Consider the following 27,160-nt stretch of genomic DNA (forward strand, 5'->3'; position numbering starts at 1 on the left):
TATTCGACCGCCTATACCTGATTGCAGAACGTGTGGTAAAAAGTATACGGGAATTTGCAACAAGCCAAATGTCACGTGTTTCAAGTGCAAGCAAAGGGGACATTACTCTGGAGAATGTCCGATGGGAAGAGCAGAAGTCACTTATTTTCTGTGTGGAAGAAAAGGACATATTGCCAAAGACTGCAGAGGAGTTGCAATGGCCGCTAGTATTCCAAGAGTTTTAGCATTACCTCCACCTCCATTACCACCACAAAATCAGCCCAGGGCAAGGACTTTCAACATGTCAATGAAGGAAGCAGTACAGAGTCCGAATGTGGTTGTAGGTACACTTTCTGTAAATTCCGTAATTGCTCTAGTATTGATTGATTCAGGAGCTACTAGATCTTTTATTTCTGAAGATTTTATCTCTAAGATAGATTGTGAGACTCAGTGGTTAGATGAAGTGTTAGTCATAAAATTAGCAAATGATGATCAGGTTACGGTAGATCGAGTATGCCCAAGTTGTGATATTGAGATAGGGAGATGTCATTTCTCAGTTGATTTGATACCTTTCAGGCTAGGAGAGTTTGATGTTATTTTAGGAATGGATTGGCTAGCTAGTAATAATGCTCAGATCGATTGTGCAAATAAGAAAGTGAAATTGCAACATGAAGAAAATAAAACGGTAACATTTAAAGGTGAGAAGCAAAAGCAGAAATTCCTAACAATGATGCAGACGAGAAGATTGCTACACCAAGGATGTCAAGCTTACTTAGCCTATATATTGGATACCGACAAGGGTAATCCGAAGATTGAAGATATTCCTGTAGTTTGTGAGTTTCTTGATGTTTTTCCAGATGAACTTCCAGGACTTCCACCGGATCGAGAAATCGAGTTCACTATTGATTTGACGCCAGGGACTGAACCAATTTCAAAAGCTCCATATCGAATGGCACCTGTTGAAATGAAGGAATTAGCAAAGCAGTTGCAAGAACTTCTCGACAAAGGAATCATAAGGCCAAGTGTATCCCCATGGGGCGCACCAGTATTGTTCGTGGAAAAGAAGGACGATAGTATGCGACTGTGTATTGATTATCGTGAGCTGAGCAAGTTAACTATCAAGAATAAATATCCTTTACCTCGCATCGATGACTTATTTGATCAACTAAAAGGTGCAACATGGTTTTCGAAAATTGACTTACGATCAGGCTATCATCAGTTAAAGATCAAGGCAGAAGATATTCCAAAGACGGCGTTCAGAACGAGATACGGACACTATGAATTTCTTGTGATGGCTTTTGGATTGACGAATGCACCTGTAGTGTTTATGGACTTGATGAATCGAGTATTCAAGAAGTATCTGGATAACTTTATCATTATATTTATTGATGACATCTTGATTTATTCAAAGACGGAAGAAGAACATGCAGCGCACTTAAGAACGACACTGGAGATATTACGAAAGGAGCAGCTTTATGCGAAATTTTCAAAATGTGAATTTTGGTTGAAGGAAGTGCAGTTTCTAGGACACATCATCAGTATTGAAGGAATTCAAGTGGACCCAGCGAAGATTGAAGCTATTTTAAATTGGGAAAGACCAAAGACGCCAACTGAAGTCAGAAGTTTCTTGGGATTAGTCGGTTATTACAGAAGATTCGTTAAAGATTTTGCAAAGATAGCCACACCATTGACGAAGTTGACGCGAAAGAATGAAAAGTTCGAATGGAACGAGAAATGTGAAGCAAGTTTCCAAGAATTGAAGAATCGACTCGTAACTGCACCTGTGCTTATGTTACCTGATGATCAAGGAGACTTTTTCATATACAGTGATGCTTCATATCGAGGACTTGGATGCGTTTTGGTACAACATGGAAATGTGATCGCATATGCTTCCAGACAGCTAAAGCCGCATAAACACAAATATCCGACGCACGATCTTGAACTAGCAGCAATTGTGTTCGCACTGAAGCTTTGGAGACATTATCTGTACGGTGAAAGATGTGAGATTTACACGGATCATAAAAGCTTGAAGTATATTTTTACCCAGAAGGAACTTAACATGCGACAACGACGTTGGCTAGAGTTAATTAAGGATTATGACGTTTCAATCAATTATCATCCAGGCAAGGCCAATGTAGTAGCAGATGCGTTAAGTCGAAAGGAATGATTGAACCTGTTAACGTCTTCAGAGGACTTAATCAAGGAATTCAATAAATTAGAGATTGAAGTTCGTGTACCAGAAAATTCTACCGAAATGATTTACGTTATGACTTTTCAGCCAGAAGTATTGGAGAAAATAAAAAGGTGTCAGGAAGAAGTAATGGACCAGGATATCAACAATTTGACAGGAGAAGAGATTACCAGTCAGAAGGATGTTAAGGGAATTTTTCGCGTTGCTTTAAGGATCTGGATACCTAACGTACCGGAACTGAAAGCGGAAATTTTGCAAGATGCTCATAGTTCAAGATATTCAATTCACCCCGGAAGCACAAAGATGTACAGAGACCTGAAGGAAAATTTTTGGTGGCCGAATATGAAGAAAGAAATAGCGGAATGGGTCAGCAAGTGTTATACATGTCAAAGAGTGAAAGCTGAACATCAACGCCCGAGCGGACTACTACAGCCACTAGACATTCCCGAATGGAAATGGGAGCACTTAGCTATGGATTTCGTAGTGGGACTTCCAAGGACGAAAGTAAATCACGATGCAATTTGGGTTATCGTTGATCGATTGACGAAATCATCACATTTTCTTCCGATTAACGAAAGATTTTCACTGGACAAGTTAGTGCACTTATATCTCAAGGAAATTGTAATGCGTCATGGAGTACCAGTATCGATTGTATCGGATCGAGATCCTCGTTTCAATTCGAGATTTTGGAGACAATTCCAAGAATGTCTAGGAACGAAGTTGAACATGAGTACAGCCTATCATCCACAAACGGACGGGCAAAGCGAAAGGACAAATTAAACAATTGAAGATATGCTACGTGTATGCGCAATAGATTTTGAAGGCAATTGGGACGAGCACTTACCGCTAGTGGAATTTTCTTACAATAACAGTTATCAAGCAAGTATTGGGATGCCACCATATGAAGCTCTATATGGAAGAAAATGCAGATCACCTACCTGTTGGGATGAAGTGGGAGAACGTAAAATTCTAGGTCCAGAACTGATTCAGCAGACCAAGGAAAAAGTAGAACTGATTCACAAGCGACTTGAAGCGGCGCAGAATCAACAACGTAAATATGCACATCTATCTAGAAAGAATATGGACTACCAGGAAGGAGAGCATGTATTGTTAAAGGTATCACCATGGAAGAGATTAACTAGGTTTGGCAATAAAGGCAAATTGAAACCTCCCTACGTCGGACCATTTGAAATTTTGAAGAAAATTGGGAAGGTTGCGTACGAGTTAGCTTTACCACCCCATATGCAGCATATTCACAACGTATTTCATGTATCTATGCTTAAGAAGTATAACCCTGATACAAGACATGTAATAGAGTATGAACCAGTAGAACTTCAGGCAGATTTGTCGTATGTAGAACAGCCGATAAGAATTCTAGATCAGCAAGAGAGGGTATTAAGAAATATGTCTATGTCACTAGTGAGAGTTTTGTGGAGAAACCCAGTGGTTGAAGAATCAACTTGGGAGCTCGAGAGTGAAATGTTAGAAAAGTATCCTCAGTTGTTTGTATAGTATGATTCTGAGGACAGAATCCTTAGAAGGGGGGAGAATGTAACGACCGAGAAATTACGCTTGTATTATATCATAATAATGATAGATTATGTGTATTATTATGTGATTAAATGTGTTGAGTCATTAAACCCTAACTGCTATGTGTTACGTGTTGTCTGTTTTGATCCAAACGTGTTTTGGATATTTATTGAGTGTTTTATCGTAAGTTATATATTTTATATCAAAACCCGTACAGCTCAAAACCATGTTTTAAGTGCTCGTATTTCAAACAAAATCATTGGCCCTATTTTGTCAAAAATGCCCTATATCATATCGTTATTCTGAACCCCTAGACGTTTTCCAAATTTACCTTTTTCGCGAAAAACGACTTTTCCGGACCCCTTCGGGTACCAAAAACCCCACAAAAATCACATTTTTATTTTTATATGATCATGAAATTATCTTACATCATTTTTCTTTGCATTTTTGTAATATTCACAATTTTTGGGAATTTTTAGCATTAATTTTGTATTTATTGGATGTTTAAAAATTTATTATTAATACCCAAAAATTATAAAAATTGGGGCCAAATATTTTTATTAGGAGTGTAATTAGCCCCTTAATTTTATTTAAGGGTATTATTTTCATAAATATAAATACCAGATTTATAATTAATTATTCAGTTAATTACTATTAAAAATCAGAAAAAAATAAAAAGAAAAGGGATTAGGGTTTGAGTGAAGAACAGGGCAGGAGAATCAAAGCTAATTTTGATCGTGATTCCGGCATCCAAATCGAACGTGTGAGTATTCGTTTTGAAACTTATGATCTGTAGTTTCTGTTCATGTACTTATTTTCGCTGATTATTGAGTTGATTTTTTATTTGTATTTTCGGGTTTTAATTGCGAATTCGGGTTTGAAGTTTTAGTTGTTGTTTGATGTTTTGATGATTACGAACGTATAGATCGTCGATTTTCTCGTCGAACGGCACCGGTTTCGTAGTTTTTGACTTCTGTTTCGTGTTCGTCGGAAAAGCGGCGACGCCGCCGTTGTTCTTCGTCTGCGGTGGTGTTCAACGAGGAAGGAGGACGAAGGGAGGCCTGGGAACAGAAGGGGATGTCGTCTGTGTTGCTGAGGAACCAAAAGCAGTGAAGAACGAGATCGAACCAGTCGTTTTGGGCCGATTTTCCGTTCGTCGGATTTTCCCCGCCGTACCGGTTTCTGGGCACGTGTTCTTGCTGTTCTTCGCGACCCGGGTTCGACCCGGTTTGCAACCCGGTTTCGACCCGGGTTTGATCCAAAAACCCTGACCTTGAATCCTGATGTTATGTTTCTGGTTTTTTTTATATATTTATTCTATTTTCTAAAAATCAGAAATTAGTTTTAATAATTCTAATAATTAATTAAAAAATAGTTTTAAATTCTGAAAAATAGTATTTTTAATTTCTAAATTGTTTTATTAAATTATAAATTCGAATTTAACTATGTAATTGATTATTTAATCATTTATCTAATTATTTATTAGTTATCTAATTAATTAATAATTAGGTAATTAATTAATAATTAGGTAATTAATTAATAAATAAGATTAAAAATAATTAAATAATATGATTAATAATCCGATAATTAGTTAATATTATGAGTAACTCGTATTCATACGAGTAGTGATTCGATAATTAGAATTATTATTCGAGCGATAGTTATTCGAAGAATGTCGTAATAATTATTTGTATCGTATAATTAAATATCGATAATTAATTAACGAACCGTATAAGTTACAATAATAATAATATAATGGTTCGATAATTATGTGAGGATTGCGAGTAGCTCGTATTTATACGAGTAGTTAATCGTTGAGTAGATTATAATTCGAGTAATTAGTAGTTATTCGATAAATAGCGTATCAGTTAATTGTATCGATTGATTATTTGTAAATAATCGATCTGATCGAGTAAATGTTATTAATTTGTGAATAATTGTAATAAATAGTAATTAATCCTAATAATTAGGGATTAATTATTTTAAAATACAATAATTATTTAAAAAATGTAATTAAGGATTATTTAATTATAATTAATTATTTGTAATTAATTATTAATTAAATCTTGTTTAATTCATAATAATTAAACCGTTAGTCCGATTTGAGCGAAACGAAGACCCCTAAACTCCGAAAAATGAAATGAATCCAATAAAAATAGTTGTAATTTATAATTTCTTCCGGAAGAGAGTGGTTTTGTGATAATTAATTATTCATAGGCCCTATTAGGGGTAGAATCGAGTCGAATAAATCCCGAAAAATTGTAATAAAATCAGATAGGCAGAGCAAGCTAGGGACAGAAGGCGGTGAGTTGAACCTGGTTAAGTACGCGCAAGACAAGTTTTTCCCCTATTCTAAATTCAGAATAGTGAATTATAATTCTTTTCTCATATCAGTTACCTTTGATAATTATTGTTCATATACACTGTTACCCAATTATTAATGTTTGTTTTTATTTTATTTTGATTCTTGATTTCTCCCAATTTATTGAATCATCTATTCATATTCCAATACTTTTACCCTTGTTACATATACTCTGGTATATCCTGGTGTTAGGATATATCAAAAGCATTCCGATTGTTCCGGATGCTATACCTTGGACTGGATGGTTACTATACGGGCTGGGTTTTACCCAGACCATTATTTAATAGGCCATAGTTGCCTGAGTACTCTTTATGTTGGTTGGGTCTATGCAGTTGGGTATAGATCCGCACTGTATCCTGACTGATCAGCGGGTTATAGTGCATATGTTGGTTCTTGTTTCCAGTCTTGTTCATTTGGCACTCGCCAGTATTGGCAAATTATTATCCTATACAGATTCAGATAGTTGTTCAAACCAGCAGCTTATTGGTTCACTTATTTCTCTCTCTTTATACTATATATATTGTTGCAGGCTTGTTGAGCAATTTCGGCTCATCCCTTTTTATTGTTATTCATATTGTTTTACAGTTAAGGTAGAGAATGAAACCCATGAGGACCAGCGTAGTCAAGAAGCGAGTCAAGCAGCGGGACCCACTTATACCAAGAGTGTTCCTTCCTATTCCCGAAGAGAGCTTTGAATTACCATATCAGGTGTAGCAGGATAAGTAGTAATGTTGGGTTGAATAAAAGTTTTATGTAGTTTGAATAAAAGTTGTGTGGTGAGAATGTAGATAGAATAAAGTTTTGTAATAAAGAGAGTTCTTAAGACAGATTATTTTATTTGGGTTTGTAATAAAGTGTAGTATGTGGTTCTTGTTTTCAACTCAACCCTTAAAAGATCCTGAGTAATAATATTTCGGGGTAATTATTATATTTATATCTATACCCCGGATTTGGAGGGTGTTATATAAAGCATAGATTAGGTTCATGCTATAAGTATTGCGACATTGTTATATCTTTCGCATAACCTAGCAACTCTCAAGGATATTTGTTCATCCTTTCGAGAAAGTACTTTTGTAATAAGTTTTTATAAGCTTAATGTAAAAACTGTTGATTCTGTTGAAGTTTTATCTAGTTGATTATATTTATTGTATTCACCCCTCTACAGTTGATTAAGGGCCTAACAGTTCAGATTGCATAGCTTGAACCCAAAACGGATCAGCAGAAGCTTCTTTATAAGAGTTTGGTTCTTGAATATCACATAAAGATGGTGATTCAACATGAACAGGTAATTGAACTAAATTACACCAATGTGTAGGTGTAGACACGGTAGAACGTTGATAAGAATTTAGATAGGTAGGATGTTTATGTAGATGAGTAGATTTTCTTAATGGAGCAGATATATCAGGAACTATATTAGTAATTGAATCACTGAGATCATGCACTTCGGACAAGGATGAACCATGTAGAGAAAGAAGACTTGGAAAACTAGAAGTACCAAGATTTGAGAAATTAGGAAATGACACATCAGGATTTCACAAATCAGGAGTTAACAAATCAGGATTTAACAGATCAGGATTTGGTAGATCGGGATTTGACAGACTAGGAATATCATCAGGATGTGCATCAAGACAGGAAGCAGTTATAGAAGGTAAGTAAATGTGAGCTGGGAAAGAAGTGGGATTGTTATGTGTATAGAAAGGGAAAGGAAAATGAAATTCATGAAAAATGACATCTCGTGAAATGAACAAATGCTTAGTATCTAAAGTTAGGACTTTATAACCTTTATGTGTGACGGAATATCCAAGAAAAACACATGCTACTGATCGAGGATCAAACTTAATTCTATGATCAGCTATAGCACTAGCAAAACATAGACTCCCAAATACTTTTAAATGCTCAAGAGAAGGGTGTGTACCGGTCAATCTGTAGTAAGGTGTTTCATTCTGTATACTTTGCAAAGGATTTATGTTGATCAAATAAATGGCACACAAGATACTTTCATTCCAGAATTGTTGTGGAATCTTAGACTGCTGAGGAGTGTTGATGCAACTAGTTTGGTGCAAAATCCTTTTACACTAGATCAAATCCTTCATTAACCCTTTACAAAGGTCTGGAGAATTATCAGATCTAACCTGCTCAACATTTCCCTTGTATTGTGTTTGCACATGAGAAAAGAAATCAACCATGAGTCTAACAAAATCATTTTTTAATTTGATCATATGAACCCAAGTAAAACAGGAAAAATCATCGACAACAGTGAGAAATTGATTACAACCAATATGAGATTTAACCTTGTAAGGCTCCCATACATTAATATGAATCAATTTAAAAGGAGACTTAGTTTTGATACTACTATGAAGAACAAATAGTCTAGTTTGTTTAGCTAAAGGACAAACTTTACAAATGAAATATGGAGAAGAATTCTTCAAATGTGATAGTGCCGGAATCCACTTCAATCTAGAAAAAGAAATATGTCCCAACCTCAAATTCCAACATCAATATCTTCTTTAACACTAATGAAACTGAATATATCAGATGGAGCAGCAGGAACAATGGAAGTTTTGTACAGCCCACCTTGAAATTTACCAAGAAGAATTGGATTCCTTTTCTTCAAAAGGTCCTGAAGTAGACATTTACTACCATTAAAAAGAATTTAAAATTGCATATATGAGCACAATTTATGAACAGAGATAAGATTATAGTGAAACACTGGAATATGCGAAACATTGTTTAAAATCATATCCCGGATCTTACTTGTTTCTATATTTAAGATAGGAATTTTCATGCCATCTGAAATAATAATGAATTCAGAATCACCAGAAACAGGCTTGTAATCAAGAAACAAGTTAAGATTAGAGCATATATGATATGTAGCTCCAGTTTTAATTAACCATTCAGTATTAGAAACAGTATCATCCAGTAAACAGATCTTACCAACAAGCATAGCAAAACCTGAATGTCCCTGTGATGCTCCAGATCTATTTTGCTTGTTAAGAAATTCAATTAGTTGTTAATACTGAGTAGGTGTGAATTGACTTTTAGCAGCATCAGATGCTGCATCATTAGAAGTGCTTTGAGAGATTGCAACAATTCTTTTGTCCTTAAATGTCTTGAAATTAGCAGGATATCTATGTAATTTAAAGCACCCGTCAACACTATGACCAGAAACTTTGGAATGAGTACAAAAGTAGTTATTAGCTTTCCTAAAACCCGTATTACCAGTAGAACTGCCAGCATTAGCAACATCGTTGATATTATTATGCCCAGAATAGCTCCTAACACCTATTTTGATATTCCTTTTATTATCTGCCACAAAATCCAAATTCTCTGTTTCATCAGTCAAATTGGAGATCTCTTGATGCCTTTCTTCTTGTGAAAACACCCTAAAAGCATTTGACAAAATAGGTAGTGGTTGTTGCATCAAAATGTTGCCTCTTACAGTGGCAACTTTGTTAGTAAGTTTCATCATGAACTGCAACAATTTGTGATCCTGTTGTAACTGAAGCACTCTTTGTGTCACATTACAAGTGCATTTGTTACAAGTACAACATGTATAGGACTTATATCAGTTAGTGCATCCCACAATGCTTTTATCTCAGTAAAGAAATCTGAGACACTCTTAGAACCCTGATGAATATCAGCAAGTTGTAATTCAATAAAAAATTGAGTCATCGAAGCATATCCAAATCTTTCTTCTAGATCTAGCAATATTTCTCGAGCAGTTTTGAAGAAAAGAACACTTCGAGATATAGATTCATCAAGATTGCACAACAACTAGGAGCACACTAAATCATTACAACGTTCCCAAGACTTAAAATCAGCAGATCCTACATCAGGTTTCACAATTGTACCGTTTATGAATCCATGCTTATTTTTAGGAGACAGACTCAGCATTATAGAACGTTTCCAATTACTATATCTTGTTCCATTAAAGTTGACTGACACAAGTTGTGTTATGTTAGCATGAGAATGACGAATGTAAAAAACATCAGATGGATCTGGAGGTATTTGTGAAACAAGAGGTCTAGTCCAAGGATTTGTACTACTTGACGCCATAAAGTCACTTATCAATTTGTGAACAACTATCAATTTCAAGAGAAACCGAGAAATCAATTGAGAGAGATCGAGAAATCAATTGAGAGAGATCGAGAGATTTTAACGAAATCAATTGAGAGAGATCGAGCATATGCATTAACTAATGGAAAGAATGATTACTGTAACCGTAACCGTATTCTATCAACGATGTACAGAAATTAATAGAAACAACTCAACAATGTAAAGAAATGTAAAGAGATGTAATGAAATGAATAAACCGGATTTGTCAAGAAAGAAGAAATAATTCTAAAGCAGATCGATCACCATCACTCACCATCACTGCTCTGATACCATGTTAAACCATGACATATTCATCAGAATAATCATATAAACACTTGATTGACTGAATGGAGAAGATAAAGATCAATACACATTCTTTTACTTGTGCTTAAGAGGGAATTACAATTGATTAGATCTAAATTTGAACAAACCAATGGTATATATACATGTTCTGAATCCTCACTGACTAAAGCTGATGTGGAAAATCTTTATCTAACTGAATCATTCCTAACCACTAGATATAACAGCTAGATTCCGTGAGGTGTATGTGAGCTGGTGCCAGCTGGAGAGTATGGCACAACAGTATAATCAAGACTGCATTTGCTTAAGTTCCACATATACTGGTATCAATGTTATGAATCTTGTTATTGGAACTTATAGGTTTTATATGGTTTTTGAACTGCAATTTTACAACAATTATCTTTCTCTTCTCCCTTTTCCAGATTGCAATTAAACTAATGCGAACTTGAAATTTTAAGTTATAATCAGTAATTCTTCGGATTGTGTCTTCCGTTTTCTTTTTCTTTTTGACATTTTGTACTAGAATATTCAAGTGTCGTATATCAATAGGGCTCACTTTTTGTGAATTCCGAATGGATTGTCTATAGGACTGACCTTAACTTAACTGTGTTTTTTAAAATATAACTTAACTGTGTTTGGATGTTCAAATTTTAGTTTTGTTCTAGTGTGCAAGGCCTAACATTCATTTGTATTTTAGTAACGTGGTTGCCTCCTTGGTTCAATCGGCTTCTCAGTAGTAGAAATGCCTGTCTGAAATTGATGCCTGGACATGTAAACAGAGCTTTTGTTCAGTTGGGCACCTTTCCTGTACCAAATATTTTGATTGTAACAATAATTTTTTTATAATAAACCATAACAGAGAGTAGTGTTTTGGTGTTGCTAAGACCTTTGTAATATTATCCTGCAATGTAAACGAAGGTTATCAGCTTTGGATATATATTCCCATGCATCTAAAGTAACTCAAAAGACAATTTGTATGATTCAAATGCAATAAGTGATGATCCCATCCAAGTCCTGGAGATTAAAATTTTCTCTTTTTTTATGTAATAATTTGGTTTTTTATTGCTAGAAAAAATCTACAAAGCACGAATTGGGTCCTTATTTTTTTCTTAACAACTGATAAGAGAATACTTATTTTCAAGGGAAGCTATCAAATTCAAGTCCACCACTGGTTTGCAAGGAATTGAGTTCTGATATTCTCAAGTACTTTAAGGACGTCTCTCATGGTAATCCTTTCCTTGGGATCATCTGCGGCACAGCACAGAGCCAATTCCATGATAGATGACACACAATACACCTTCGTGGATATGTTACCATCTTTTGGAATAAGCAGGTTTGCATCTATCATCTCCAATCCGGACTTTGGAAGACTATTACTAACCCAAGACTTGAGACTCAAATCTCCAAGAATATGTTCATCACTTGGCTTCGTTCTTGTAAATACTTCCATTAACATGATACCATAACTGTATACATCACTTTTGCTTGATACCAGCCCTTCATTTCCATACTCTGCATTCATGTCATAATTAACAAATATACATTAAAGAAATGCATCATAATAAATCTGATAAAAAGTTGAGCATATAATGAGCAGTTCTTGTACGTATATTGCCAGAACATTCTTCACCTGGTGCCATGTATCCATATGTGGCTAATGTAATGGTCTGTGCGGCACTCTCCCCGTCTCCCAGTAACTTGGTAATGCCGAAATCAGTAAGATGAGCAACCATATTGTTATCTAACAAGACATTGCTCGGCTTCAAATCACAATGAACGACATGAGATGAATAACCACAATGAAGATACTCCAATGCACAGCCAACATCTATCATTATGTCTATTCTTTGCAAAAGATCCAAAAAAAGATTGTGAGAATATAACCATTTCTCAAGGCTACCATTAGGCATGTATTCTAGTACCACAGCCTTGAAGTCAAGGCTTGAGCATGAACTTATGACATGTCCAAGATTCCTATGGCGAAGTCTTCTTAATACTTCACATTCCACATTAAAGCTCTTTAGTCCACCTTCTACTTCTAAGTTGAATACCTTGACAGCAACAATTCTTCCATTTTCTAATACTCCTTTGTAAACTGACCCAAAACTTCCTGTGCCAAGAATATTGCTTTCGCTAAAACCATCAGTAGCTTTCTGAATCTCATGATATGAAATTCTCCCAGGTCTTGCTATTGATACCATATCATATGCTTCAGGCTGAACATTACTCCTCTTGTTTCTTATGATCAGGATAGATGTAAATACCAACACAAAAAGTAGTGAAGCAATCATTAATGGAACACCAACAAATAGAAGCATTCTTAATTTCCTATTTGATCCATGATTAGAATTATCACTGCATGCTACAACTTCAAACCGAGAAATACCACATAATGCTTCATTTGCCAAAAACGATTGACTAGTGAAGTTTCTGAAAGGGCCATCAGTTGGGATTTCCCCACTGAAGCTATTGAAAGATACATTGAAGTACTCAAGATACATGAGTGTTTCTAGGGACTTAGGAATCAAACTAGACAAGTGGTTACTAGAAAGGTCAAAATATTCTAAGCTTACTGCATATTTAAAAGTATCAGGTATAGGACCTTGTAATCTATTATGTGCCAGTGAAAGATTAATCAAATTTTGCAGGTTCCCGAAATCAGTTGGAATTTTGCCTGAAAATTGATTTTGTGATAGATCTAAATGAATCGCAACCTTCAAATTACCTAATGCATAGGGTATATGACCACTAAATGAATTGGTAGAAACACTAAAGTTTAAAAGGTCCTTAAGATTACCAAGGCTTACTGGTAGGCTATAATTGAATCTGTTTGAACTAAGATCTAGATATCTTAGTGAACCAACATTTCCTATGCATGCTGGGACTGGACCAGAGAATTGGTTTCCTGCAAAACTCAAGTACACCAGTTTTTGCAAATGACATATATCATCCGCAATCAGTCCTTCAATCTCGTTATCCTGAAGCCAAAACGCTTCAAGTTTTTTCAGATGTTTGATTGATGAAGGAATTTTACCGGTCAACTCATTACCATTTAGCAGTAAGACTTGAAGGCTTGATAAGTTTCCTATTTCTTCAACAAATGTTCCCTTAATTCCGCTTTCACTTAAAAACAGGCGCTCAAAAGCAGATGAGAAATTTCCAATTGTAGGTGGAAGGAAACCATTGAGCGGATTTCTGTCCAAGATTAGTGTGTTTAAGTTTCTACAATTGGTCAAGGTAGTGATGAAGCTCAGTTCCGAAGAAGATTTATCATTTGTTAAATTGTTAGTACCAAATCCTAGAAATTCAATTAGCCTTAGATTTCCAAACGACCTGGGGATAGTACCGGTAAATTCATTTCCAGAAACGTCAAAAAACACAAGTTTAGTAGCATTCGAAATGGAATGAGGTAGAGCCCCTGTAAGGTGGTTTGTTCCCAGATAAATTTTTCTTAGATTGGGCTGAGTTAGGCCAAAGTCTGAAGGAAGGGTGCCGGAAAGTTGATTATTAAATAATTTAATGATCTCCAGTTTTGATATATTGAAGAGTGTTCGAGGAAGGAAACCATTTATCTGATTAAAATGAAAGGCTAGCAGCTTCAAGTTCCAAAGTCTGCCAATCTCTTGTGGTATAGTGCCTGCCAAAAAATTTCGAAATGATCTTGTGGTATACTCTTGTGATATAGCATGTTTTTTGAGAAAATTCTAGTTCAAGTATATAATCTACACAATGAATTGACTAGCTAGATGACTTTTAAAGATAAGAAGTGAAACTTAATAAAATCCATACCTGTCAAGATGTTTTCACCAAGATCAAGCTCCTCTACCATACTCAAATTTCCAATCTCTCTAGGTATGACTCCGCTTAATTTGTTGCGGGACAGTGAGAAAACACGAAGATTTGAGCATTTATGAAAAGCTGTTGGAAGTCGGCCAGAAAATTCATTGACAGACAGATGAAGCTCCTCGATATTTGATATACCATGACAAATATTCCAGGGAAGATCGCCACATAAGCCATTGTACGATATATCAATACGCCTCAATGTTGACATGTTGAATATTGCAGAAGGGACGGAACCATAAAACTGATTACCTTGCAACTCCAATACCTTTAATTTAGCGAGTCTACCAATTTCATTAGGTATATTCCCACGAAAAAGATTGTTTGCTAGTCTTAAGTTCTCAAGTTGCGAGATGTTAGAAACAGGTGAGATTGTGCCAGTGAAACTATTATTTGAAAGTGACAAGTCTGTGAGATCTGGTAGATTAGTTAACCAACTAGGAAGATCCCCGGAAAAGAAGTTCAAGCTTAGTTCAACACTTTTAAGTTTTCGCAAATGTGCAAATTGTTCAGGAAGAGTACCATCGAAACTGTTGTTGGAGAGATTAAGTGAAACAAGACACGAGAGCTTCGATATGTCTGTATGAAAAGTGGCAGTTAAGTGCATGTTGGAAAGATCTAAGGCAACGACTCTGTTGCGGCGGATGTCACAAGTGACACCAATCCAGTCGCAACAAGAGGTAGAGATGGACCAGTTAGTATTCAAGGTGTTGTAAGGGTCCAAAATGATTTGGGATTTGAAGTTCAGAAGAGCTGATTGATCAGTGGTTAAGTTGTTGGCTGTACAGAGGATGATACTTTTTGATAGCATGAATAATAACATATTGACGATGAAGCAAAGTGTTCTCATGACTTTTGTAATTTTAAGCACAGAAGGCTTTTTACGTTGCTCTTCAATTTGGAAAATGAGGTGTGTGCGTGTATCTTTTATACACACTTGGAACTTGTACGCACCATGAAGCTAACAAATAGAAATTGAATTCCAAAATCACATTTTTTTTGTGTGATTTATATTCACACCTGCAAGATTCATAATATTTAGGAAATAAGAAAAAGTAAAAAAATTAATAACTTGTTGTTAGAGAAATTTTTTGGACTAACATATAATCTTAATCGTCCGTTTTTAATTATAATGAATCAACGGTTGAGTTTGTTAGATTATATTTTTTAAATTTATTTTAATATAATTACAAATAGAAAATAATTGCATTGTTCTAGATTTTGATATAATGTTATAAATAATATTAGACAGGATATGATTAAAAATTTAAATAAAAAAAGATTGCATTTTTCTATAATATTCATACACCAAAATATGTATATAATGATATTATTGTAGATAAAATATTATTAGATAATCTATTATATATAGTTATAATTATTCAATTTTACATTCGTATTTTTCTCAAAATATAAATAAAAGATAATTATATTATCATAATACTATTCAAACATCAATTGCGGTACAATATTATAATACAATTTTAGATAGAATATGATTAGAGATTTAACAAATCATAAATATAAAAGGATTACGTTATTCTCTACTATTTAAACACCAAAGTATGTTAAAATGATACTCCGTTCGTTCGTCCCCTTCATTTTTTACATTATTTTAATATTTGGCACGTATTTTAAGGCTTCTATATAGTATAGTTTTATAACTTATTTTTAAGATTTTCTTTTTATGAATAAAAATTAAATATTTAAAGTTTAATTCAGAAAAAAAATATAAAAATAATTTATGAAAGTATACTATAGAGAAATTTTAAAATGCGTGCCGATTAGTTGAAAAGAAATAATGGGGAGCGAGGGAGTATAATAGGTGATAAAATATGATTAAATTTTCAACTATGTATAATAGTTATAATAATTCAATTTCAAGTCCGTATATTTTCAATTTTTACATATTTATTGTAACAATATTATAACAAACTATTCAAAATAAAAATAAAATTACTGCAACATCATGTGCACCTCTCGCTCTATTAAGTTCCATGTATATCTTTAAATGTTGTCTGCAGATGACGCGTTTATGACCGATAATCTTCATGCTATATTTATTTTTTATTTTTTACTAATATTCTTTTAAGAACTAGAGTTCTAAAGATATGGGAGTAAACTCCTCCTCCTATTTTAAAAATGATACGGGATTTCTGTCTGAAAACATGTGAATACCCAAGTTGATGGAGGTTTGTTAATGTGTGCTTGAACGAGATAACTACAAAATTTATAAATAATCCGGTCAAAGGTCGGAGCCCCTAGAAACAAAGACCTTTTAGTTTTTGGATCTCATGAATACAAATTGAAAATTCTTGGAACTTGCCGTTTGCTACTCCTTTTCACATTAGACAATTTATAATTAGGGTTTTGTATAGTGTATCGTGATCTGACAATTATCATAAATTTTTATAATTTTAATTTATCTTAATTGACTTTTATTATTTAATTTCAATTTTTAATAATAATAGATTCTCCGTATTTACAATAACTATATCAATCAAAAAAATTCAAACTTATAAATTTTAGTATCTAGCATATAACCATGAGCACTTACCGGACAAACCCTCTATAAATTTATAAAATTCTTCGTCCATTTCCTAATTAGTTTTTATTTTAAAAAATTATACGTGTATTATGATCATTAAAGAGAATCAATTAAATACAAACTATACAATCTTTATTAATATATATTAATAGAATTGTGCAAGAACTATAACTTTAGTTTAAAACTCAAAACTTATCCTAAGGCCACATTTGAGCTAATTTTCTTATTTCGGATACTAAATAATAACTAGCTTGAAATTTTATACGACGTAGTTGTATTTTAATATAACTTTTAAAGTTAAGAGATATTAAATTGTGTTCAATATTCATAATTTATGACGGTATTATTGTAATTTAGCTATATAGCTACCTTGTTATCAAGACATGTCAATTTTGAGTGTGTAACTTTGTTATCATCCAAAATTATGTACAATATTCATAAAAAGACGTAAACCGATTTACTTATACTTTTGTTGAGTGTATACAAATTATCATTTACAACTTATTAGGTATAAAAGTTAAACTCGATGGTTATTAACAAAGATAATTGAACCGAGTTGTATGCAAGGAAAATCCTTACGCACTCAATTCTAAAAAGCAATTTTTTTGCAGCTAACATAATTTCATACATGGATAGTGATTTTGGCGTGAAATGTGCATTGGTACATGTACAGAGTACATAACCACTAAGATTAATTTATTACTATCATTGGTTGTATATGTCATGTTTTTTGCTCTGTACATGTGCTAAAGTGTGTACAATACTTTCACTAATTTAAAAGTCACTAATTTAAAAGCTATAGAACTTTAGTTTGCAATTTCACCGAATGTGGACGTTATTTTACAGTTTAATCTAACTTCCTTGTTTTATCACAAAGGTGTATCAGTTTGACGAAAATTGTCAAACATCCAATACATTCCTTCCCATGTGTATGTTTACCTCAAAATATTATAGAGATTGTACTAAGAGCTGCCAAAGTACATAATCACTAATGTTGGTTTGTATTATCATTGGTGGTGTCTTTTAAATTTTCTCCTCATTATGTGTGTTAATGTGTTTATAATACTACTTTTACTGATTTAAAAATTAAAGAAATGTAGTTTGCAATTTCACTGAAGGTGTGCGCTATTATATAGTTTAATCTAACTTGTTTTATCATAAAGTTGTATTAGTTTTTTGACGAAAATTGTCAAACATCCCATGCATTCCTTCTCACATTCCCACATGGATGTTTACCTCCAAAAATAATAGAGATTACACTAAGAGCTGACAAAGTAAATAAACACTAAGGCGGGTGTATTGAACTGTGATTTTAATGCATTATATATAATTCATGGATTTTAATGGATTATATCTGATTTTGATTTTACGCGGACTCTAGAGAAAATGTCGTAGAGTTGATGAAGAGTCTTTAGGATTTAAATACAATCCTTCAAAATCTCATAAATTATGGTGGGATTTCAAAAACCATAAAATACGTTGAATAATCCCACAAAATCCATCATTTTATGAACCCCAAAAAAATTCGTCAGCATGTGAATACCATCAGATTTTAAACAATCTTAGGCGAATACCATCAGATTTTTAAGCATAATTTAAAATCATGATTGAATACCACCAGATTTTATAGCATAATTTAAAATCCTACTTGAATACGATAAATTCCTGATACATTTTTTAAAATTCCAGTTGAATACACCTGGATTTCATGAATGAAAAAAATTATTTTAAATCCCAGTTCAATACACCCCCAAGTTTGGTTTGTACTATCATTGGTTGTGTCTTTCAAGTTTTCGCATCTGTATCTTTTGATGCGTTTACAATACTCTTACTGATTAAAAGCTGTAGAAACATAATTTGCAATTTCGCTGAAGGTGGGCGCTATTGTACTGTTTAATCTAACTTTCTTATTTTATCATAAGAATGTATGCGTCTATGAAAAAAATTGTCATACATCTCAAGTATTCCTTCCTAAAAGTATATTTACCTCCAAAAGCAAATGAGACTGAACTAAGAGTTGGCAAAGGCCTAATGTTTTCTACAACCTCAAGTAGTAAGAGGCGCCGACATGTTCGTTGTCCCATGTTTAGGGTTTTGACAAAAGGATCAAAACCCCCCCAAAAGCCTTCATCTTCCAAACGAATTGAATCAAAGTTTCCAAATTAATCCTTATAATATAATGTTTTCCTTGCAAAACTCTGTCTTTGATTATACTCACAGTTTAATACGCAAATTTTAATAAATTCCAAAATTCGGAAAAATAAATAAATTTATCAAGTACCTTATATTTTATTTAAATATTTATATTTTTAATTATATTCTTGGTAATCTTTAATGGAGGCGCGTGTTACCTCAGATACCTGATAGAAAATTGTGTATCAATGTGTTTGAGATACTTATTTGATTTTTTATCGCTCTTTTTTACATTCATGATATATGTTTTTATAATTTTTTTACTTCAATCAGTACATAATTCCGTTATGCACATTTGTATGAGAATTTAAAAAAAATGGGCAAAATAATTCTTAGATGGGTTCCGCCTCATAAAATATGGCTCAAATATTTATCGAAGTATTATGACTTGTAAAAATATTGGTAATTTTTTTTAAAATTCTTGTATTTAATTTTATTTGATAAGTTACAATGATAAACCAAAATAGGCAGACAAATTTGTTAAATTCTTGTATTTAATTTTATTTGTTGGAATGATGTAAACATGTAATTAACACTTTAAAATAGGCAGAAGAAGTCATTCCAGGTATCCGTGCCTCTATTAACCAAAAAATTATAAACCTTTGAATCATGGACGAAGTTGTGTGCTTCCAAATATAAAAGAATGGACCTTATATACTTTACATATATAATTGTATCTTCCTGCACTGGTACACAAGACTTATCAAGCATTATGGTCTCACAAAAGAAATTCCAAGGTAATGTGTAATTTTATGACCAAGGAAAAAGTTCTTGCGGACACCAGTTTATTCCAACAATAGCACTACCTGGTTTGCTTGATCGTCTGTACAATTACTAACTAAAACTGGAATAAGGGTGAATTAAACTTACCAGAGCATAACACCTGATGACAAAAGAGCTTAATAATGGCCAGATATCCTTGAAGACCGGAACTGAAAATCCTTTCCATGTATCTTTGCACCATCCACTAAAAATATAAATTAGTTGACCTATATTTGCAATCTAAAATGCCAAAATGGTAGAAATCATGGCACCAACAAGTCCAATATCATGTTTCACTGTTAAAGCCACGAGAGAAAAATATGGATCGTCAGTGAAATCAAAGCCAGCTAATTATTCTGAAGGACGTAACAATAGGTCAATATTATTTAACAAAAAAAATAATAGGTCAATAAAATGATATTAATATCTCCAGTAGAGGAGATTATTTATACATACAAAATATCCTTGTCCAACATACTATGTTTATTTGTTCCACATATGTGCAAATAAAGTTATTAATACAAACATGCTTTAACTCAAACTCATCTCCGTCTTAATCTAACACATATCTTACCAAGAAAGAACCATCATCCATTTATACAAATATATCAAAATTTTAGAGAATACAATTACTTCACCAGGTCAAAATAATATAAGATTTTACTATAGACTAGATAATTAACAAATGTCACCAACAATGATAAGATATCCAAGGGTTTCAATTCTACTCAAGAAGAACTAAGCTGCTAACATTATGACTAGCCACACATTCTTAAATACCAAGCATCAAACTCACAGAAATATCAGTCGGTTTAAACTTAATTATCCGAGACTATCCTTTACCAAAATAAATCACTGCTACTTAATTAAGTTTCGGTGATCATACCTTTGCCGTGGGTTCACTTCACACGGTACTTACCATTTCAAATTTCCAATGAAGAAGACGTAATTACCAGGAATTGCAATAAATCAAACCAAGTTGCTTGACTCGTTGATACTCCCTGAGTAGGACTGAGACGGCCACCGACTTGACGTGTTTTTCAACATTCTTTGACTCTTTTTTGAAATTTGCTTCTGGAATCACCTGTATTAAGAAAAACTATTTAATTTGACTTGCTAATTTCGAAGTAATAGTATAACAATGCAATTATTATACACATTCAGACATTTAATAATGTAACTATTTTTTGTTAAATATAACTAAGTATTAGAGCACGATCAGTGTCTAAAATCTGAAATTGACACTCAAAGCTATTGATTATAAGACCCAGGTTACTGACCTTAGATTGTTCTTTATCCAAAAATTTGTCTTTGATGGAAGCAATCACATCATTTCCCAGGGGAGCTCCCCCGGATCCCACCATCTCCAAAGACTCGAGATTAAATTCAGCAATGGCACTATCCTTAATCATTGCCACAACCACAGGTGCGCTCCCATAATCTGCGTGACCTTGTAGTCTTGCACAGTTCTACACATTTTTTACAAGTCAAACCTATTCATCAACACTATAGTTTTGCTTAAACTCACAGACTTGATACAGTAAAAAATCCAATGACATGAAAAAATGGAGCAGTGTACATGAAAAAACACCTCAATTTTAAAATCCAACACAAATTCACAAAACTAAACACACAAAAAAACATTAATGTAGATCAACAATATATACCTTCTTCACAGGAGCATTATCAATCCCAACTCCCTCGAGCTCAACATCAGATTCAACAATATCCTCCTCTTCTTCGTAATCCGGTTGAGGTTTACATCTACATAAGTCATCCCGACACCAAATCATTCAATGTTTCCTCCACGTCAAAATAAACGAAAGTTCAAATACTTAAAGCAAATTGATTGGTGCAACACAAGTCTAGCTAGCTAGAGTCAAAATAAACCAAAGTTCACCTACTTCAAAGAAAACGATATGTCCAAGATTTCAAGCTGCAGATCATCAGGGCCTTTTCACAAGAAGGACTCAATATAGTCTAACGTCTGAAATTGAACCTCATCAAGCTCATCTCTGGAACAAATTACCTTCCGATTCTTGGCATCCCACTGAATAATGTAAAACACAACAATTATAATGAATCCAATTACAACTGACATATAAACCAACTATGCATTGAAGTAGAAACAAATACCTTTTTCATAAATGACATTTCGGGGTCCATGACAATCTCTTTCATGTAATACATAACTATATATCCACATTCAGTCCCACCCGGCTGTTTAGGACATCCCTGTTTAACAAAAAAAGATTAGTTACTAAATTAAAGACTGGTCCGAACAAGCAGTAGCGCAAAGTCAGAAGTGCACCGACATGAATGCAGAAAATAAATAAAACTTACCGGAATATATTTGATACTCGGGGCTTTGTTTCCCCTTCCAGCCTGAATGTTGAAAGCAATCACCGCCCTGTCCACTTAGCATTGTCAATAACGTGAACTGATCGATATCAATGCCGTAATGAAAAATTGAAGAGAAAATAGTTTAAATATAAACAAAAATACTTTGATACGGCTTTTTCCAACTCTGGAAAAGTAGTTGCACGAGGTAAAGGATTTAGTATGAAAATCTCGCCAGCCCATATCACAACCAGTATCCAGTGGCAACTGCTTTTATAAAAAAATTAAGAAAACAGAATTACTACCAAAATCATACAAATTATGATTTTGAGCTATATAAACAAATAACCGAGTGAAATTGCTTAATATAATTACCCGCTATTATGTGGCATTAAAAAGAGACGATCAAGATTGCCCTCTTTCAAACGATTAACCAAGTTGTTTTCAAAATCGCTGTTCAGGGTAAATGTGGCTCCGGGATCACAAAAAGCAAATAACTCGTGATTGTTATTGCCAATAACCACCGAATGCAAGTACCTACATTGTAAATAAAAAAATGCAGCAAACAAGAATACGTGAGACATCGTACAAGAATGAAAAGATAAGAATAAGGAAAAATAATAATACTCACGCCATGTATGTACATATTGCTCCTTGGCCAATCATTTTAAACTCGAGCAGGTGGGCAATGTTTCCATGCAATATAAAAATTGTTTTCACAACACCAAACACTTCAGCATCACATGGAATTTGAATCGAGTTTCCAGTGGACTTCATGAATGTTGTCGCATGTTTATGCAACAAATGAAAGCGCTTTGGAACATTTTTATTGATCTCAATTTTTTCAAACAAGGACTGTACTTTCTACAACTTAGTCACAAGTTGCTTTCCTTTTCTTTTACTTTTCTGCAAATATTAGTAAATATATTCCTAAAAAATTTACAGAAAATCTATAGCAAAATTCAAACCGATTCCAATTTAGGTTTATTTTTTCTTTAATTTATTTAAAGATTTTTTAGCAACAAATAAAAGAGAACATATCTCGCATATTAATTAGTAACATACCTCAGTTGGGGCATTTGGGAAAATGATCAAGTCCCGTGGCCATGAGACGTGGGAGCCAACAGCTTGATCTACTGTCTCAATTTCACCCACTACTGGAATAGGAATCTTGGCTTGTCCTTGAATTATCCCATCCACCGACACACGGGCACAACCAGGCTGTATCGGCATGCCATGTACAGACTTGTTCATGTCTTCATCATCAAATAGCAAGCCAAATGCCACCTTGTTTTCTAAGGTGCCTACTGCCAACTCACATTTTCGAGGGCCCTACATACATTTATTTTAAACATATAATTTTGCATTAAACAACTATTTGATATGGTGGGAATAAAGAAATTAAGTTTAGATGAATTGAAAAACATACAAGCTACATTCAATTATTTTACCTTGTTTTCTGGGGGAATAGGTTTCATGGAAATAATATCATCATCAACCAACAATGGTTCCAGCTCCTTTGCAGCCCCTAGATTAGCTTTCTCCAAAAAAATTCTTCACAACTTGCTTTATCTGAAACCATAGGCGATGAAATTTTTGCTGCACTAAGCATGGCCTTTAATTCCGCTATCTCCTGCCGTGTCTTCTCCATCTCCTTCCTTGTCTTCTCCAACTCTGCATCCCTTTCTCGATCGCGAGCCAATAATTCTGCTTTGGTAACTCTACATCTTTTCCTAGTTTGGTAAATTGAAGAAAATTGACGGAGGGACAAATCCTCCAACTCCTCGAACCCTTCCTGAATGTTCAGGAGTTTGCTAGGTCGTCGTCAACACATCATCACTTCCCGAAGGAATGAATTCCCCCTTGCTTTGCAGCTCCAGTAAGTTTTCCTATCACAAAAATATAAATATTAGAATTAAAATTGCATGAATAATGTGTGTGTACTATTTTTGAACAAAATACTCACAATTCTTTGTCCGATCTCAGCAAGTTCTGGATCAACCTCCTCATCATCTTTTCCCTTACTGGCCTTGTGCCACATTACAGCCCTATCAGGTTCTTCATCGGCAGGCAAATTTCCTTTCTTTTGCTGATAAAAATGAAGAAAATTTAAAAATATGCAAATATAGCTACTCATTTTAATAAAATTCACAGTTTCTTAATTGGCACTTACTTCTTCTTCCATTAATCCAACACAGCCTTTTCTAGACAGGCGGTGAGGATATTTCCGATTACTCACTCGCTCACTTTGTTTTTCACTAAATGACTGCAAAAACATTATACATATTATTTACATACAATTTTTCCCAAATATTTTTCACTAAATGACAGCAAAAACATTATACATATTATTCACTAAATATCACTGCATTAAAATAATTACGCCTATACCTTCCATGCTGAGGTATTCCTCGCAGCAACAAATTTCTTCCAAGTCTCCTTACCAACATAAGCATATTGCTTTGGAGGATTTCGCAATTTCTTTTTTTGTCCAATATTAGGCTTCACAAAGTATTTAGTCAAATTCGCCTTAAAATTTCTCCACTTTGTCGCTGCAGACTGTAACAGACCCTTCTGAAGTTCTTTGGGAGCTCTGAATGTTTCCTGAAACTAAATTTTTGAATGAGTACAAGAAAATTAGTCACATATCAATACAATTTTCTTGGACCTGCCTAGTATTCATATATCAATACAATTTATGTACCTTAACATCAAGCCATAATTTCTCTTTTAATTCCAGTGGTACGCTTGCCCAATTTGGATAGTCAATCGGAATCATCGTTCTCGCCAACATTCCAGTGTAGGACTGTAGGACCTGCCTAGTATTCCCTATGGGAACTCCACGTGCATTTCACCTAACCTTTGCTTTCTTCCCCTGTGCCTTCTTTACCACTACTTTGTACATTTCGGAAACACCTCGTGCAGATCCATACCTTTTTTTCGTAGTTTCAGAAGTCATAACTGTTGCTTGGGTTGCTTCCTCAGAATCCAAATTTTCAGGTTGAGTTTCTATTGCCTGCTCATCTGATACTTTATCTACTACCTCATCTGATACTTTATCTACTACCTCATCTGCCTTGACGTCTTCTTCAAATTATATTTTACTTTACTTCTTTTTAGGTGCCATTTATTTCCAACCTGAAAATGCAAACATAAAACTATCAGTCATGGAGATTTTAATCTAATTATCGTGCACATACATATATACATAAACAAGAAATGACAATATACAAGAAAATTAATTCTAACTTATTGTAACAAATGTAAATAGTGAAGTGCAAACACACAAGAATGGTAAATAAATACACAGGATTCAAGCTAAAAGCAAATTCCACTAAATTTGTAACATTACAATAAGATGGTAACATCACAAAATTAAAAAAATACATCACTCAACATATTGGTCACTTCTTAACCCAAGTGCCTTGAATATTTTCTCTAATTTGTGGCTCAACATCATCGCCGACATCACATGTAGGAATTTGTTTGTAGAAAGGGGGATTTTCCATTGTCGTGTCTCCTAATTCATCGTTGCTGTACACTTCTTGATAGTCTCGAGTGGTAGAGGCTAATACAACTGACCACTTCGGATCAACCGGATCTTCAATATAATACACTTGTTTTACCTGATCTATAGACACATACTTATGTTTCTTTTGGCCTTGTCGACTTAGATCGACAAGTATGAACCCGAGATCATCCACCTTTATGCCCTTGTCATTGTCAGCCCAATTACACAAAAATAATGGGGCCTTGAATGCATGATAATCAAGCTCCCATATCTCTAGGATAAAACTGTAAAATGTCATCTCACTCTCTATGGGATTTAAATCCTTGGCACTAGACACTTGGACCGTATTAGCCACTAAAGACACACCACTGTTCTGAACAACCCTCACATCATCACGCTCCTTTGTAAAGTATCAGACCCCATTTACTAGATAACCTTCGTAATTCATTACGGAAAATGATGGTTTTCCAGCTATCCATCTTATTGTATCCGAAACACCTCCTGGATTCTCTATCATTTCACTACTGACCTATACATTTTTCATAAACAAATTAAAAATTAATTCATATTTACTACGGGGAGCCAATAAAGTAGGCAGAAAAGGAAAATGTAATGAAACTAACTTTTTCTAGAAACCAATCTGCAAAAAGCTGATTGTGCTCTCTTAAGAGCCAATGAGTACTTTTCTTTTTCCCTTGGTGGATACTCTGTAGATACTCATTATGCATTCTGACAAAAGTTATATGCTAGTTAAGCAGCCACTCACTACAAAAATAATATATTAATTCAACAGCCACAAAAATAAAAAATTCTTATAGAATATATGGTTGTACTTCAGGGTTGTTTAGAAGGACATGTAAATGTGCCTTATCTCGCTCTTTTTCATCGATTGATTTCATTGTCACAACAGATAATGGACCGCTTAACTTGTCTGCATCTTTCCGAAGACCGGCAGTGGTGCCACTTTGCTTGACAAACTCTTGGCAGAATTCTACCGATTCTTCTCCAAGATAACTTTCAGCCATACAACCTTGGGGTGATAATGATTGCGTACATAACCCTTCAACACCTTATTAAACCTCTCAAATGCTTACATCCATCTAAGAATATCGGCCCACATAACCGTAATTCACGAACTAGGTGGACTATGAGATGTATCATTATGTCAAAAAAGGATGCAGGAAAGATTTTTTCTAGCTCACATAAAGTTATTATCACATCTACCTGCAATTTATCTAGCTTTGATACATCCATAATTTTGTTGCACAAAGGATTGAAAAAGAAACACAACCTAATTATTGTGACTGTAACACCCCCAGATCTGGGGTCAGGGATCCGGGTCATCACGAGTTATATTTCCCTTATCAATACTTAATCTTAACAGTCAACCAACTACTGCGTACTGTGACCCCACAATATACACATACACCACAAGTTATAGTCTCAGAGATGAATACCAAAAATAACACAAGTCATTTTATTCCACAATTATAAACCATTTCACCA

At 34.1% G+C, this 27,160-nt stretch overlaps 1 protein-coding gene and 1 long non-coding RNA gene across 2 annotated transcripts; both read right to left on the minus strand.

Moving 5' to 3' along the window:
• Positions 1–8,251: 8,251 nt before the first annotated feature.
• On the minus strand, positions 8,252–10,764 carry LOC141676648 (uncharacterized). Its single transcript, XR_012557103.1, has 2 exons — positions 10,432–10,764; positions 8,252–8,682 (listed from the first exon to the last, which is right to left on the minus strand). It is a non-coding gene; the product is annotated as an uncharacterized LOC141676648 (long non-coding RNA).
• A 682-nt stretch (positions 10,765–11,446) lies between these two features.
• LOC141676747 (uncharacterized) lies at positions 11,447–15,185 on the minus strand. The gene is made up of 3 exons (XM_074482457.1): positions 14,247–15,185; positions 12,088–14,094; positions 11,447–11,969 (listed from the first exon to the last, which is right to left on the minus strand). The coding sequence occupies exons 1-3, from the start codon at positions 15,148–15,150 to the stop codon at positions 11,614–11,616; spliced, it is 3,267 nt and encodes a 1,088-aa protein (XP_074338558.1). The 5' UTR covers positions 15,151–15,185; the 3' UTR covers positions 11,447–11,613.
• Positions 15,186–27,160: the final 11,975 nt, after the last annotated feature.

This window comes from Apium graveolens, chromosome 8 (genome assembly GCF_009905375.1).
Source record: "Apium graveolens cultivar Ventura chromosome 8, ASM990537v1, whole genome shotgun sequence".
Lineage (NCBI taxonomy): Eukaryota > Viridiplantae > Streptophyta > Magnoliopsida > Apiales > Apiaceae > Apium > Apium graveolens.

Coding starts and splice junctions, on each gene's coding strand:
- LOC141676747 (XM_074482457.1), bottom strand. CDS start 15,150: ATGAGAACACTTTGCTTCATCGTCAATATGTTATTATTCATGCTATCA. Junction 14,095..14,246: donor TGGTGAAAACATCTTGACAG/GTATGGATTTTA, acceptor ATTTTTTGGCAG/GCACTATACCACAAGAGATT. Junction 11,970..12,087: donor ATATGGATACATGGCACCAG/GTGAAGAATGTT, acceptor ACATGAATGCAG/AGTATGGAAATGAAGGGCTG.